The sequence below is a fragment of the Platalea leucorodia genome, assembly GCF_965183815.1.
Source record: "Platalea leucorodia genome assembly, chromosome: 15".
Lineage (NCBI taxonomy): Eukaryota > Metazoa > Chordata > Aves > Pelecaniformes > Threskiornithidae > Platalea > Platalea leucorodia.
The window spans coordinates 5830644-5844895 of NC_138837.1; the positions used below are offsets into that span (position 1 = coordinate 5830644).

The following is a 14252-nucleotide window of genomic DNA, read 5'->3' on the forward strand; positions in this document are numbered from 1 at the left end:
TATTGCTGGCGTACCAGAAAGCAGTCAATGCTGTAAGAGACTTACCTTGGAAATTCCCATCCACAGCATCATTTGGCATAATTATAAAATCATGGCTGTGAAGAGACAGAAAAAGACTCTTTGCTGTGTATTTAGACCTGCTTTGCAAAATCACCATGATCCAGCACATTGCCTATTCAATTACTCCTTACTAGGATGAAAATGGGCAACTTGTATTTGTCCTTTACCAGACCAAAAACCCCACGCACACCCTCACAGAGCACATTTTTGAACAGCAGATGAAAGGTTGGCTTCAGCATGCCACCTTCAGCGGCCTGAGCAGCCACCTAGGTCCACCCCATCCAAAGCAAACCATTTAAGTGATCGCTTGCATCCCCTCGGTCAGCAAGACTGCAGGACCTGCTCCAAGTTGAACACGTATCTCAAAGCTACACAGAACTGGCTTTTGTCCCTTCCCTCATGATAAGAACCAAACAGGGCAGGATTTTTACGATTATTTATTATCTGTGAAGTGCCGGCAGTGTCCTGACTCTGTACAAGACACAACTGCTGGGCTCACAAAAAGAAAAAGCACTGTGGCCAAAATCATTTAGCCTCAAAAAAGTTAACGAACGTGTTCTCAGGAAGCTCTCAGGTGCTGCCCATCCTGAGGGCATATCAAGGTGCCAACGTGAACCACCCAAACTAGGCAGACGTAGCTCATTTCTCTCACCCGTAAAGCTTAATTAGGCTGCTGTCCAAACACAGTTTGAGAATATGGCCAAAACACAGGTAAGGCCCTTGATTGCTAAAACCCAATCCATCACAAGAAACATTTTTTTTTTTTCAGGTGGGGAAGCAACATTAAAAAACGCAACTACTCATGGAAGTTACAACTGCTTCCAACAAACAACATGTAGAAAATACTGCAGGGAGGGAGACTTTTAAAGTATCTGCTAGTTTCCAGTGGAAAGGCATCAAGTCCCCCATGTTCACCAGATGGATATCAACATCTGACACGTGTTGGAAGACATCCATATCAACTCCACCAGCCTGAACTGTAAGTAGCCAAAAACAAAGCCAGACAGGACATCTGTGATGTGGTGCCGTCCGATCATGACGCGGGAAAAGCCCACACAGAGGGCCCAGAGGACCAGCAGGATCCGGAGAGGGATGGCCAAGACCAGGTGGTTGAGGAAGAACTTGGAGAGCATGGCCGCTCGGCTGGCGTGCCCGGCGGGGAACGCATAGGTGTCCATGGTCAGGTAGTCCAACAAGCCAGGGTTGACGTCGTACGGCCCCTTCCGCTTGGCCAGCTTCTGCAAACCAGCCACAATCATGATATCCAGGAGCAGGGCTACAAAAGGAGAGACGAGGAGGGAAAGGTCACAGACAGAAGCAGAGTCGAGGGCAATTTTCAAGGCAGAACATTCAAGGATTGTCACTGTCTTTAAATAAAGGTTTGGATTCGGTTCCAGCCAGGTGTCCTCAGTTCAGCTGCATGCAACCCCCCTCATCCTCAGATCACCACCCAAATGTTAATTAACACAGTTCTCCAGTTCACCCATGGAGAAGGCAAGTACCATTATCACCATCTCACAGAGGAGAAACCCAAACCGCAGAGGCAGGCAACGCGCCTGGGGAGGAAGAGAGCAACTGGCAAAGCTAAAATTAAAACTCTTTTGGCCCTCAGACCACCGGGCTGGGTGTCTCTGTTTCTGTTCTCTACCCCACACTTCAGAAACCTCATGCAACCAGGACGTATCCCTGCCTGGGGTGGCTCTGCGCCGGGGCGACCAGGCTGCGGTGAGCAGTCGGTGGGAGGAAAGGTGCCCCACAGCACTTTCTGGTGTTGTCCCTTAGAATCATAGAATCGTTCAGGTTGGAAAAGACCCTTAGGATCATTGAGTCCAACTGTTAACCTATCACTACCAAGTCCACCACTATACCATGTCCTCGAGCACCACGTCTACCCTTCTTTTAAATACCTCCAGGGATGGAGACTCAGCCACTTCCCTGGGCAGCCTGTGCCAGTGCCTGACAGCCCTTTCGGTGAAGAACTTTTTTCTAATATCCAACCTAAACCTGCCCTGGCGCAGCTTGAGGCCGTTTCCTCTTGTCCTATCGCTTGTTACTGGGGAGAAGAGACCGACCCCCACCTCGCTACAGCCTTCTTTCAGGCAGTTGTGTAGTCCCTTGTCCTCTCCCAAGCCCACCACCTCCCTCCTGCCCAGACCCAGCCAGCGGGACCGCGCTGCACTGGCGAATTTCACTGAGAAAAGAGCATTAAGAGACAGTGAGCCAAGGGGAAAGCCACACAATTAAGAAAAAGGGCTTCTGCTGCAGGCATCAACACCACATCACCTTTCTTCCCTAACCACTTCGGGAGCAAAACCCATCAGCACTTGTCTTCATCATCCTCCTCTTCATCCCGCCCTCTTTGCCCCAGCCAACAGGTACTGTCATTTCTATTTCCTAGCATCGATTTTATTTTTCTTTAATCCCCTCCGCTTTTCCCAGCCCTCCTAATTAGTCAGAGTGCTGATTTCAGCTCCTCGCAGCAATGACAAGGAAATATATACCATCATGATCGCAGCCTGCTCCCTCGGCAGGAATGCGAGGGGCTAGTTGCCTGGTTCCCGGGCCCTGATAAAGACCATTCCTTGAGAGCTGACAAGGTTTCAGGAGGATGGATGGGAGTGCGGCGGCGGCGGGGACGGGAAATGAGGCGGCACATCGGAGGCAGGCGGCTCCTCCTGCCTGCTTGGCACCTGGCAGGAGCTGGGAAGCGAGGAGCTGTCACGGCGGCTCTGCTCGCCCACCTCCCGCAGCGTGCCACCTCTGCACAGCCAGCCCCCGGCACCGCTTTGGGAAGGAGCTGATATTTATCCTGGCCAAACTCTCACCTTATGGGAGAGCTATTTTTCTTCCCCATCTGCAGGGCATCTTGTGTGGGGATGGCAGACAGCAGGACCTCCCTGGACCTCCTGCCCACCAGGTCCTGCCTGAGCCACTCCTGAGCTCTCAGAGCTGTGGAGGGGAGATGGGGCAGAGCAAAAGGTCTGGGCACCAGCTCCTCGCCAGCGGGAACGGCGGCACAGGCAGCAGTGGGACTCCAGCTGAAACACAACAAGAAGCAGGAGGCTGACATGAAGGAAAGGTTAATAGGTGGCATCTGCAACAAGGTGGTGAGGCTCCAGGTGGCAGAGGGATGCAAGGAGGTTGGTCACGACACTGTAGCGGTAGCGATGGGCTTAGGAGGGACAAGGACAGCCGGGGACTCCGCACAGAGCCTGCCCGATGGGACCAGCAGATGGGGAGAGGGCAGGGGGAGGGCTGCAGCCCGTGGCGGGGCACCCCGATGCTGTTTGAGCAGAGCAGTTCTCTGCGCTTTAAGATTCGCTGATATTATTTTAAGGGGCTGGCCAGGGGGGAGAAAGGGAGAGGGGAATTTCAAACAGGGGCTGCAGAGCCCTGCAGCAGCCACTCACCGCGGTTTCCTGTTAAGGCCCAATGCCGTCGGCACGGCTAGCGAACCACTGGGGCTGGCTGGCCATTGCGGGGCTCTGCTAGCACTGGGCTTCCTACATCACCCCCAGCCCGGCTCCTCACCCCACCAAGGTGACCCCTGCAGCACTGATTCAGCAAAGTGCTTCAGGAGCCGATTTTCAGAGCTCATCATCTGCATTGCCCATCAGTCCTGTCTCAGGCTGGACAAGAGCTGGGCGAGAGCTGAAGCTCTGGGATGCAATCTCGGGAGCCCAGACTCGCACATTCATTTCAGAGAGATGATGCACCAGCGCTGCCAAGAGAAGACTCTGGCCCAAGCTGCTCCTGCTGAAGTCAGCAGCTCATTGCATTGCTGACTCAGGAACCACTCTGGGCACCCTGAAGGATCCCCAGTGTCTCCCGTGGTGCTCAATACACCCACTACAGACCGTTGCCCACCAAACCTGCCTGTAGATCAGTAGCACAAACGTCGTGTGCTTTAGCGACACGTGCTGTTCACCACTGCCCATCAGTATCTTGCCCTTACAAGATTTTTTTCCGGTCAAAGGTGATGTCAGGGCAACTTGAGGGATGCAGGCATGTGCACATGGAGATGTTCAGAGCATGGAGAACAAGCCAAAGAGCTGTTTTAATAATCCTTTCATTCAGAAGATGAATAAAATGGGCCTTCAGTACTGCTAGGTTTGATTTTCATCAAATGATGCACAGAAAGCAGAAAGCCTCGTTTGCCCACGTTTCAAGATCTAAAGGCATGACAGCATTAAAACCGGGGGTTAATTTGCCGTTAAAAGAAAAAAAAACCAAAGATCCCTCCGTCTGGTGCTTTTTCTGTCACTTCCCCCTGTACTTTCTGTTCCTTCCATGAAGCAACTTCTTTATGAAACAGCCCCAGCAGCCTGCCCTGCCCCGGCCGCCGAGGCACGGGGGGTCCCACCGCCCTCGCCGAGCTCTGGGTCTCAGCAGAGCCCCTGCAAAGCCCCGGGGCACCGCGCTGCGCCCCTGCCCTCTCCTGCTGCTGCTGCTGCCGGCGGCCAGGCGCTGCCAGAGTGAATCAGCACGAAGCACTGCTGCCGACAGTGCTGCCAGCGGCCCATCCTTCAGAAACAGATACAGACGGTGCCGTCGCTCAGCAGCCCTGGCCCAGGCCCTCTTCCCTTGCAATTCCTTGACCTACATACCCGCTTGGACTTCGGCTCGCTTGCTTTTTCCCCTCCGTTGTTTCAGCTCAATGCAAACCAAATCCTCCCTCCTCAGCTGGGCACACCTGCACCGGCGTTACGCAGCTAAGGGGTTAACTTTCTCACAGGCATCCTTGGTGGGTCCAGCTGCAGGTGGGTGTCCCTGCACTGGGAAAGGTGCCTGCTGGCTACCAAAGCGGTTGCATCCGAAGCCCCTTAGCCTTGCACCCACCAGCGCAGCCCCAGCCACCTGCAAACCGACATCGTCAACCTTCACTCTGCCCTTCCCCTGTCCCTAACGCAGAGATGTGCAACTCCTTCAGGCCGACGCGACTGAAGGCTGGAGGAAATATAGCCCCGGGAGAGACCGCAGAAGGGAGCCTGCTGCTGATTTACCAGCCTGCACTCGCACAACGCTGCTCTCCGGAGACGGCCGGGGCTGTCAGAGGCATAGCAGAGACGGCAGAGTGCCACCTGACCGAGGGGTGAGATGCGAGGAGCAAGAAATTTTAATTTTAAGCATTTTTTGTCATGCCCTTCCCCCAGATCCAGGCAGCATTAGATTTAAAATCCAGGTAGCACTGGATTTGAAAAAGCAAAGGAAGGATTAGCTCTTGCTCATTGCTCCTTTCACATTTTTCTGAAAAAGATCCATAATTTCCCCTTTGACCTGGCTGTTAAGGGAAACAATCCTTCAGATTTCCACTGCAAAACCATCTGATCACAAAAAGCTCTATTTACATCTAAAAGTTCCTTACAGCGCAAACCCAAAGAGCAAGTCTTGTCTGCCTGCGACAATTTTAGCATCAGAGATCACCTTGGTATTGTAAATAGCCAACAGCTGGCATCAGATGCACAGTAAATGAGCTGAAAGTGAGCCCCCTGGGCAGACGTTTTATATCTATTAATAAGAAAAGGAAAACAATTATCTGCCTTGCTCCTACCACCAAATGTTAGGAGCCCATTAAGGGTGGAGAGGCGAGCAGAGAGGCGAGCCCTGCGCAGGCAGGGCACAAGGACGAACCTGAAGCATCGCCGCAGCAGGACCAAGCCAAACCCCAAAGCTGGTATTTAAGGGAAGTCGAAACAGTTGGACGTCCCCTGTCACCATAAGGTCCCTTCTGTCCCAGCGCCCGAGGTGCCGTCTCTGCTGCTGTCCCTTACGGAGCGGGGCTGAAAGAGGCTGAGGATGGGGAGAGCACCCGCAGGGGCATCGCCTGCCCCAGGTCAGAGCCAGGCAGCATCTCCAGGGATGGAGGCAGATTCCAGCCGAGATGTTTATATAAACATGTTATCAAAACCGCAGCTGAAAAACAACCCGGGTGCAGTGCTAGGGATGGGGTGGGGGAGGAAAGCCAAAAAAGCCCTTGGCCTTGTCTGCTCCTGCAGCCGTGATTCACATGACTTCACGCACATGGGGCTGCTCGGAGGAGACGAGGCAGCTCTCCAGAGCCCAGCCTGTGAGACTGGGATCAGAAAGAGTCACAAACTGGACTTCAGCCTCCCAGCGCCGTGGCTGAGCATGTGGGGAGAGGACAAGGGGGAGGTAAATGCCCAGGAACGGAGAGCGAGCCCATCCCGTGAGCTCAGGAGGCACCCAAGCGTGGGAGCAGATGTGCATCAGACAACCCCCTCTGCCCAGCCCTGGTACCGTTTTAAAGCAGAGACAAGCTGGCAATAACTCATGGCCTGGGCTTCAGAGCCTGCAGCCTGCTCTGACCCAGGTCCCACCGTGCTGGAGGCCACACCAACCCTGCTGAGATGGCAAGCGCTCCCCGCCACAGCTACCGAGGCCACGTGTGGGGCCAAGGCGGGCTTTAAAGGTCCTGTATTTCCCAGATTAGCCAACCTCGCTCAGGAGTAAACCCTGGACAAATGTCACCGTTGCCAGGAAACAGCTCCTTTTGCTCCACAATTAGAATTAATTTTTTTTTCCTTTTTTTTACTTACATGCCCCATCCTACTGCTTCTGAACTTCCCAAATCTCCCGCAGGCATTAGGCTCCCTGACCTGGAAAATGAGCCATTTGCAGCCTTGACTAGTTGACATTAAGGAAAGATGCAGGTTTCAAACGCGTCTTCACCCTCTCTCCGGTGGAGTTGGTGGGAGCTGGAAGAGCTCCACTCCTCTGGAAGTGAACTCCTCTACTCCATTTTCTTCCCCAAATGTGGGACTATTAGGTGTAAGAGCTGACAAAAGGCACAGATGGCACAACACATTGAAGAACCAATGAATCAGACACTGCAGCGTTTTGGGGGAGGTTATTTTTTGGCTGAGCAAGCAGCAGAGTGGGGTAAGTGGCCACGGGGAGGTGAAAAAAGGGTGGAAAGCAGCATTGTGCAATTAATTAAAAAAAAACCCCAACAACTAAAAATAGACCCGCTATATCCTAGATGATTAGAAACAGCCCCAAGTGCAAACACAGGCTGCCTGGAGTTCTCCCCTTGGAAATACTGTGCCCCTGGGAGCTGGGCCATTTGTATCTCAGCATCAATTACTGAGCGGGGCTGCCTCGCTGGGGGTCTGCACGGCCTGGGGACGAGACGCGGGCGAGAGGGTGAGCGCAGAGAGAAGGGCCTGTGCTGATGGGGAAAATGAGCTCAGCAGCCTCCAGGATGGCTCAGCTGCCTCCCAGAAGGGCTCCGACAGCTTGCAATGTCCCTGTACGCTATGGCAGCAGGGCAGGGAGCATCAGCGCATCCCAGAACCACGCGCTGCAACACACACAAGCACGACGGCACCGTACGGGATGAGCTGGAGGAAGAAAACTGCCTTGGGCTGATGACCAACAGCATCTCCCGGCTCACAAAGGCTGGGCTCCTCGCTCGGACTCAGCGCTGCTTAGGCTTGTGTTTATACCCTGCTGCCTTCAATAAGGCAAATTGGAAAAAAAAAAAACACAACAACTTGGGGCTGATTCTGTGGTGCTCAGAGGGCCTCCAACCATCACATTTCACGGTGTGTTAGACCCGGATCAGGTATGTCTGCCAGCATTCCGGTATAGATGGAAATGGAGAGCGAGACCAGAACTGTGTTTCAGGTGAAAACATGGGAGATTTCTTCCAAGGGGAGGAAAAAGAGACAGTTCATCTGATTCCTCTCTCCCACCAGCAAGCCTGGCCTGGAGCGGGATACCCGATGGGCTCTCCTTGCCCGCCGCTCCTCCCAGCGACTCACCTCGCCGCCCAACGCTCCTCCACCTTCCTCTTCCCAACCACTGCTCCTGTCAAGGCGCGTTAGAGGCAAACACACTCACCCGTTACTCGGGATCTCCCTTCAGGCCAGAGCCTGGCTCAGCTTCTCCGGCAGGGCTGGCTCTGCCTGAGTGAAACAGCTACTGTCCCCTCTGAGCTCCAGGCAGGGGCACTGGGAAGCCGTTCCCGGAGTGACAGACATAAGGATGACTCATTTCCCATGTTTATTCCCCCTCTTCCCATTCAACAACCCTCGCACTTCTTTTCTCTTTCACTCTGCATTCAGGCTCTGGAACATTTCGCCTGCTCGCTCTGCATGAGGGTTGAATTTCAGCTTACTGCAGTTTCCCCAAGGGCTGCACGCTGACGGCTGCAGGGCTCGCAGCATCCTCAGCACCAAGCAGCCAGCCAGGATCCGCGCTCCACGATGCTGCCCGCTACCAAGGGGCTGATCAGACCATGGGTCTGATAGATGCCCTATGCGGGTCCCTGGCAGTACCCCCCTGCCTGCTCCGGCCACCGTCAAACGGGTCGCAGCCTGTCACTGTCCTTTATCTGAAGGGACACTGCAGACTTGCGAGCCTGCCCTGCAGTGAACAGGATCCGTTTGCTATAGAGGAAGCAGGCGAGAAAGGGAAGGGGGGCAGGGAAGCTGGGAGAGCTGGGCATCGCTTGCTGTTCAGAGATGCCTGAGCTCATCAGCTGTGAAGGGATGAAGGGTGAGGACGGCACCCACCAAAGGACCAGGCACTTAAACTGCTCTATCTGGGCAGGACAACAAGAAGCAGACTAGCAGCCTGATGTGATAGAAGAGGGATATTTAATGCCAGGCTGGACTTGTGTCCGGATGCAGGGAGTGGGCATCTGCGTTGTTCCCGCTGCCTGGCCTCGACCATGGGTCAGTCATGTTGGGTCACTTGACATTTAAACGTTTCCACCCCACTGGGCAGACGTGCTGCAAACTTGCTGAGATCCCAGTGAGCACTGGCAGGGCTAGGAGGGGAGCAGGACAAGGGCTCAGCCTCCTCCATGTGCCAGGTTTTACAAGGAGGGCACCGGTTCATGCAGGGCACTGGCTCCCGAGCTGCTCTCCCCTTCCCTGCTGAAACATCATCTGCCTTGTCTGGCTCAGAAAATCCCCAGCCTCACAGTGGGAAAATGAGAGGGGAAAAAATAGACACATCTGGCCCCAAACCACCTCTGGAGCTCTCGGCTTAGCAAGCTCTGCTGCATACAGACTGATCCATCTGCCGTGCAACTCCCCGGCCTCTCTGCTGGGTCTGGGCTGCCGAGCCCTGAGGCTCGGCAGGCTGAGCTTGTCTGTACTGCCTGGGCATTTAATCTACTCAGTGACCTTTACCAGCAACGGGCTGTACTATCTGGATTCTCACCACACGGAATCCAAAGAAAAGCATGACAATCCCTGAAGCACCTCCGTATTGTTAGAGCAGGGTCAGCGGGGTCTCGAGGGGCCTGGTGACGGCATTTCTCGCTCTCTTTCCTTCCTAACCCACCACTTCCCTGCCAATCTGGTCTTGCTTGGAAGCTGCTGGGGTGGGACTGGAGAGTCCTGGCCATATATATGTATTTTTATATATTTTAAATAAATATATCTATGGTTCAGGATAAAGTCACAGCTCTGCAGGGGACTACACCTCAGAATATCATGGCTTGGTTCCCGGTCAGACCTAGGTCAGTATTTAGGGAGAAGACTGGAGAGAGCAAGAACTGCCTTCTTGCTGACTTTCGGGAGTGGAGAAGTGGCCCTGGGCTCCCCTCCTTTCCTCCTCCTGTGGCAAGCCACCCATCCTCAGCCTGCCACGCTGCTCGCCACGATGCGTCCACACCCTGCGGCACTGCTTCACTTGGTGGCGATAAATGCTTAGTGACAGCACCAAAGAGCCAACCCGCCCCTCGGAAGCGGGATGCAGAGCCAGCTGGTGATGGATGAGGACTGGGACCTGTGTCACTGAGACAGCAGGCAAAGAGAAGACCAGGGCTTTCTCTTCTCCTAGTCTGAATACCTATTTCAGAAAGCCATGACCAAAGCAGAACCAGTTAATGGCTGGTAATTCAAACCGAGCACAAATACGTATTTTATGTGCAAGGGTTAACCAAGCAGCTACCTTCCGACAGCAAAGGCACACGACTGGACTGCAGATAACTAAACAAAGCGGCAATTTGGCTCTAAACACAATAGCTGGACTTCACCGGAGCGACTGCTTTGGGCAGATGACCATAGTCCATCCCCATCGCAGTAAGAAGGTGCCTGGACCTGGAAAGACCATCAGTCTAACGAGATCAATCTGTTTAGCTTAATAAATAGGAGGGGAAGAAATGACTTGAGCACTATCCAAAATATTGAAAGGCAGAAGAGATGTTGGCTAAAAGAGCTATTCAGCTGAAGAGACAAGGGTATGCAGACGCAATGAAGGGAAGAGTCAAACTAAAAGCAAGGCGCTTGTGAGACTACCTACCACTGCAGTAATATAGAAATGGTTCTGACAAGTTCACCCTCACTTGTAATTGTACATCAGATTGAGTGTTTGGGTTTTTTCCCTTAACAAATTGAACAGAAATAAATTAAGGGATGTGCTACAGCCTGTATTTTGCCGTGGGTTAGATCAATGATCCAAATGTTCTTTGCTGGCTTTGCAGTCAATGAATCACTAAATTTGGATCCACATCCTCACCAGATGGATCAGAACCAGAAACCGAGGTGCTGCTTCCCCCAGGGTTTAATGGAGTTTCTGTCTGGTTCTGAAGCAGATCTGGGAGTTTTAGTGAAAGTTTTCCCCCTGAAAGCCTGATTGAAAGGTTCAAATGATTTTCTGAGCGCCTCAGTTTTCATGAAATCCTTGTGATTGCAGAGAAAATCTTGAACAATGGTCCTAAAAGTTCCAACACCAGCAGACAAATAAAATGAACTCTAAAACTGGGGGGGTTCCTGAGTTATGGTTTTCTCAATTTGGCCGAGGGGTGCAGACTTTCTTCCTGACTCTTCAACAGCCAGGGCTGGCAATGCTGAGATAGTCTTCCTGAAAGCACATTCTGGCAGAGGGATTTTTATAGTGGGCACAGATATCTGATTTCTCCCATCTTTTCAGTAACAGGCTGTGAGCGTGCTTCTCTGGCTGTTTGGCATTTGCTGGAAAAGATTACGATGAGGAGAATCAATAAATTCCATCACAGATGACAAACATGGAGGGAAAACATTGCTTGGGGTTGCTAATCAACATCTGCAGTTGGGATGGATGGAGCATCCCAGGGTCAGATCCTCTCACCCTAAATGCTCCCGCATGTGTTGGCAAAGCTCCCGCCGAGAGCTCCTCAGGCGCAAGTGCCCCCCCTCCATCTGCAGTGGTGCTTCTGCCAGGTTCCTGGTCCCACTTCAGCAGTCTCCTGTCTCCTCGCCTTGAAAGCCTGATTGCAAATCCTAAACAAGTGCTCTATGATGGGCTGGCTCCCTGCCCAGAGACTGCATCAGAAATTCTGCTTGATGTATCAAACTCTCAGCAGGCAGGGGGAAGGGAGGAGAGCCAGGGGAGGTAGGGAGGGGGTACCATAGACAGCCCCAACTTCCCTGCTTTCCTCTTCCCAGGACACCAGGGAAGCACCAGGAGGTTCCCTTCCCTTTGACCTGTCCCTACCCAGGAGGGCTTTACACCACATCCCGATGGATTTGATCCACAGGAAGACAGCAGCGAGAGGGACCAAGGATGCCAGATGCAGCAGTCATGCCATACCCTTCCTATTTACTCCTGAGACCCCACTTCTCATGGGATCTGTCTAGGTCCACCAGCCCCACGCTCCCCAGCCAGACTCCTTCCTCCATCAGCAATGCAGGTATTACGGCAGCAGCTACTCAGATACTCGGAGCTCCTGACTGCAATCTCAAATATCAAACCAAGGCCACACTCGCAGCAGAGATCTGCTCTGCGGGGTGACACAAGTCCTGCTGAGGAAGCTCTCACAAGAGAGGCTCAGGGCACCTTGGTCAGTCCCACCAGTCAGCGTTGTCTGCTCGCAGGGCAAAGTGGAGCTCTTTGGAGGCTGCCAGACCTATGGAGCTCTCAAGTCATGTCGTAAACCAGTCCTTCACACAATTTAACTATTTTGTTTCTTGGCAGGCGGAGAAGAGGGATGGGAGTAGTGTGTTTAGGCAAGCAAGCAAGACTTCAGAACCCCCCTGAGTTGTCCCTGGGCACCACATTTGAGCTCAGGAGACCTGGAGATGCAGGTAGTGGCGCAGGGCTGAGCTCTCCCAGCGACCACCTGATACTCAAAGTTTCAGTGCAGCCTGGAGGTGGTTTTGCCTTTGACCTCTTCACATGGCAACAGAAGAGCAAGAAAACTTTTCTTGTTTTTAAGCCAAAGGTGGCATTAGCTCTTTGTAAGGATCTCAAATATTTTGGAGTCAAAGAGGTCAGTTTTCAGGCTCCAAAACTGTCAAAGGCTCTCGGGTCAAGAGACATCTGGAAACTGTGCCAGTTGATGTTAGTCACCTACTATTTCATTCTCGTGCCCTTTTAAATGGAGCTTCTTTTCTCCGTGAGCGGTTGACCCAGCACACCGAGGAGCCCCTGGAAGAACTGCTGACGTCGCTGGGCTCCGCATCACGCCGATGCTATTCTGGCTTCTTCCCCGCAATGGCCTCCCTTCATTAGATGTCACAACACGAGGACAGTCTCTTTCAAAGGCAGAGGGGAGAAAAGGCAGCTACCACTGTGCTTTTCAAGCCAGTTTGGTGCAAACTTCTCCCTCTCCGAAGGACGAACTTGTGAAAAAAAAACGGGGACCATGACGCAGAGCCCGTATCGCATCACAGTCAGCCCCTGCAGACAGGACGTCCCTTTCCTGTGGTGTCTCTGAAATAAAATGTCCCTACATCCCCCCAAAAGACTCCCTGAGAACCAAAGGCCTACATCCAGTGTTTTTTATTTCTCCTACCAATCAAAAGCAGGAGCTCCGATCGCTGCTTTTTTGGGGAGGGTGAAACACTAGGGCTGATCACAGCCAGATGAGACAGTAACTTGTCACAAGGAAAAATATGACAACTGGGCCCCATGCCAAAGGCAGAAGAGAAAGAAGAGTAAGGTCCTCAGGTAGACGCGGCCAGGGTGGGTTTAGGCCAGGATCTAAGGCAAGTCACGCCTAGAGCTCAGCCTGGTTACTGACGGGACATCAGTCTACACGGGTGGGATGGGCCCTGCTCAACCCAGAAGACAACTCCTTTGACATGTCTCAACCTCCAGAAACAAGGACACCGACCACCGCACAAGAAAGGACTAGCAGGAGAGCCAGAGAGATCCCAGCCCGTCTGCACGGCCTCTGGGTCAAATTAGCACACGGAAATGGGGACAGCAGCAAGAAAGGTCCTCATGGGAAGGAGGATGCGAGATTAAATCGCAGCAGGGAAGGAGACAGGACTCCATCACGCGGCGGCTGAGACGTGGAGCCAGGGTCTGTTCAAGAAGGTGGCGAGGGGACGGAAATCTTTTTTTTCAAGGATATCCTCAGGAATTGATCCAGATATCAAAGATTAACATCTTTATGTTTTCCCCACCTATCAAACCACCAAGGCAGAAGACCATAGATTAAATAAAAGACATCGCTGCTGGTATCCACCTGCGCATCACAGGCTCTTCCTTGGCCTGACTGGATAACCCTGCCCCATGCAGGACCGGGGACCTGCCCCTGCCCCGTGGGTGTCACCAACTACCAGGATTACTCCATCCCTCTTAGACAACTTTTTCTACATCCATCACCCATGGTACCCAGGACCCAGACGGCCAATAAGTGCAGCATTCACCCTAAAGGTCACTCCCTGCTTCCTGACCACATCGGTGGCTGGGAGCAGTCAGAGGAGGAGTCCCGGTGCCGCTGTCCCTTGTGACCAGGGCTGGGCTTTCCCGGCGGGGAGGGAGGTTTGCCACTCACCTAGCAGCAGGTTCATGAGGACCTCTTGGCCTGCCAGCGTGCTGCTCTTCACCAGGCAGATGAGCGTACCCGCAATCCAGGGGATCCCGTGCCCCGTTATCCCCAGGAGGTTGATCATGGAGCGGGCACCACCCCAGGAGGAGGCTCTGTTGGCACACACTCCCAGCCTCTTGGACATGCAGATATCAATGGCCAGCAGGGAGTTGAAGGCGATTCCCTTGAAGGAGGGGTTGAGCTGCATGCAGTCCTCTTCGGGCAGCTGCTGCGACTGCCTCCGCTCCTTGGGGTTGCTGTTCTGGGCACCAGCTGCCCCGGCCTGGCCGCTCTGCTTTCTGCCGGAGCTCCTGCTCTCCTGGTTCCCCTTCAAGGGCTGATTCAGGGAAAGGAACTCAGCCCTGTTGAGGACATTGTTCCTGTCTCTTGCCCTGGACCGCGGCTGGGATGCTGGCAT

General features: G+C 53.3%; 1 protein-coding gene across 1 annotated transcript; it reads right to left on the reverse strand.

Annotated features, from left to right (window-relative positions):
- Nucleotides 1–496: 496 nt before the first annotated feature.
- On the reverse strand, nt 497–14252 carry PLPP7 (phospholipid phosphatase 7 (inactive); the record flags this gene model as incomplete). Its single annotated transcript, XM_082327896.1, has 2 exons — nt 497–1336; nt 13802–14252. 2 exons carry the CDS (start codon nt 14250–14252, stop codon nt 972–974), a joined length of 816 nt encoding a protein of 271 aa, XP_082184022.1. The 3' UTR covers nt 497–971.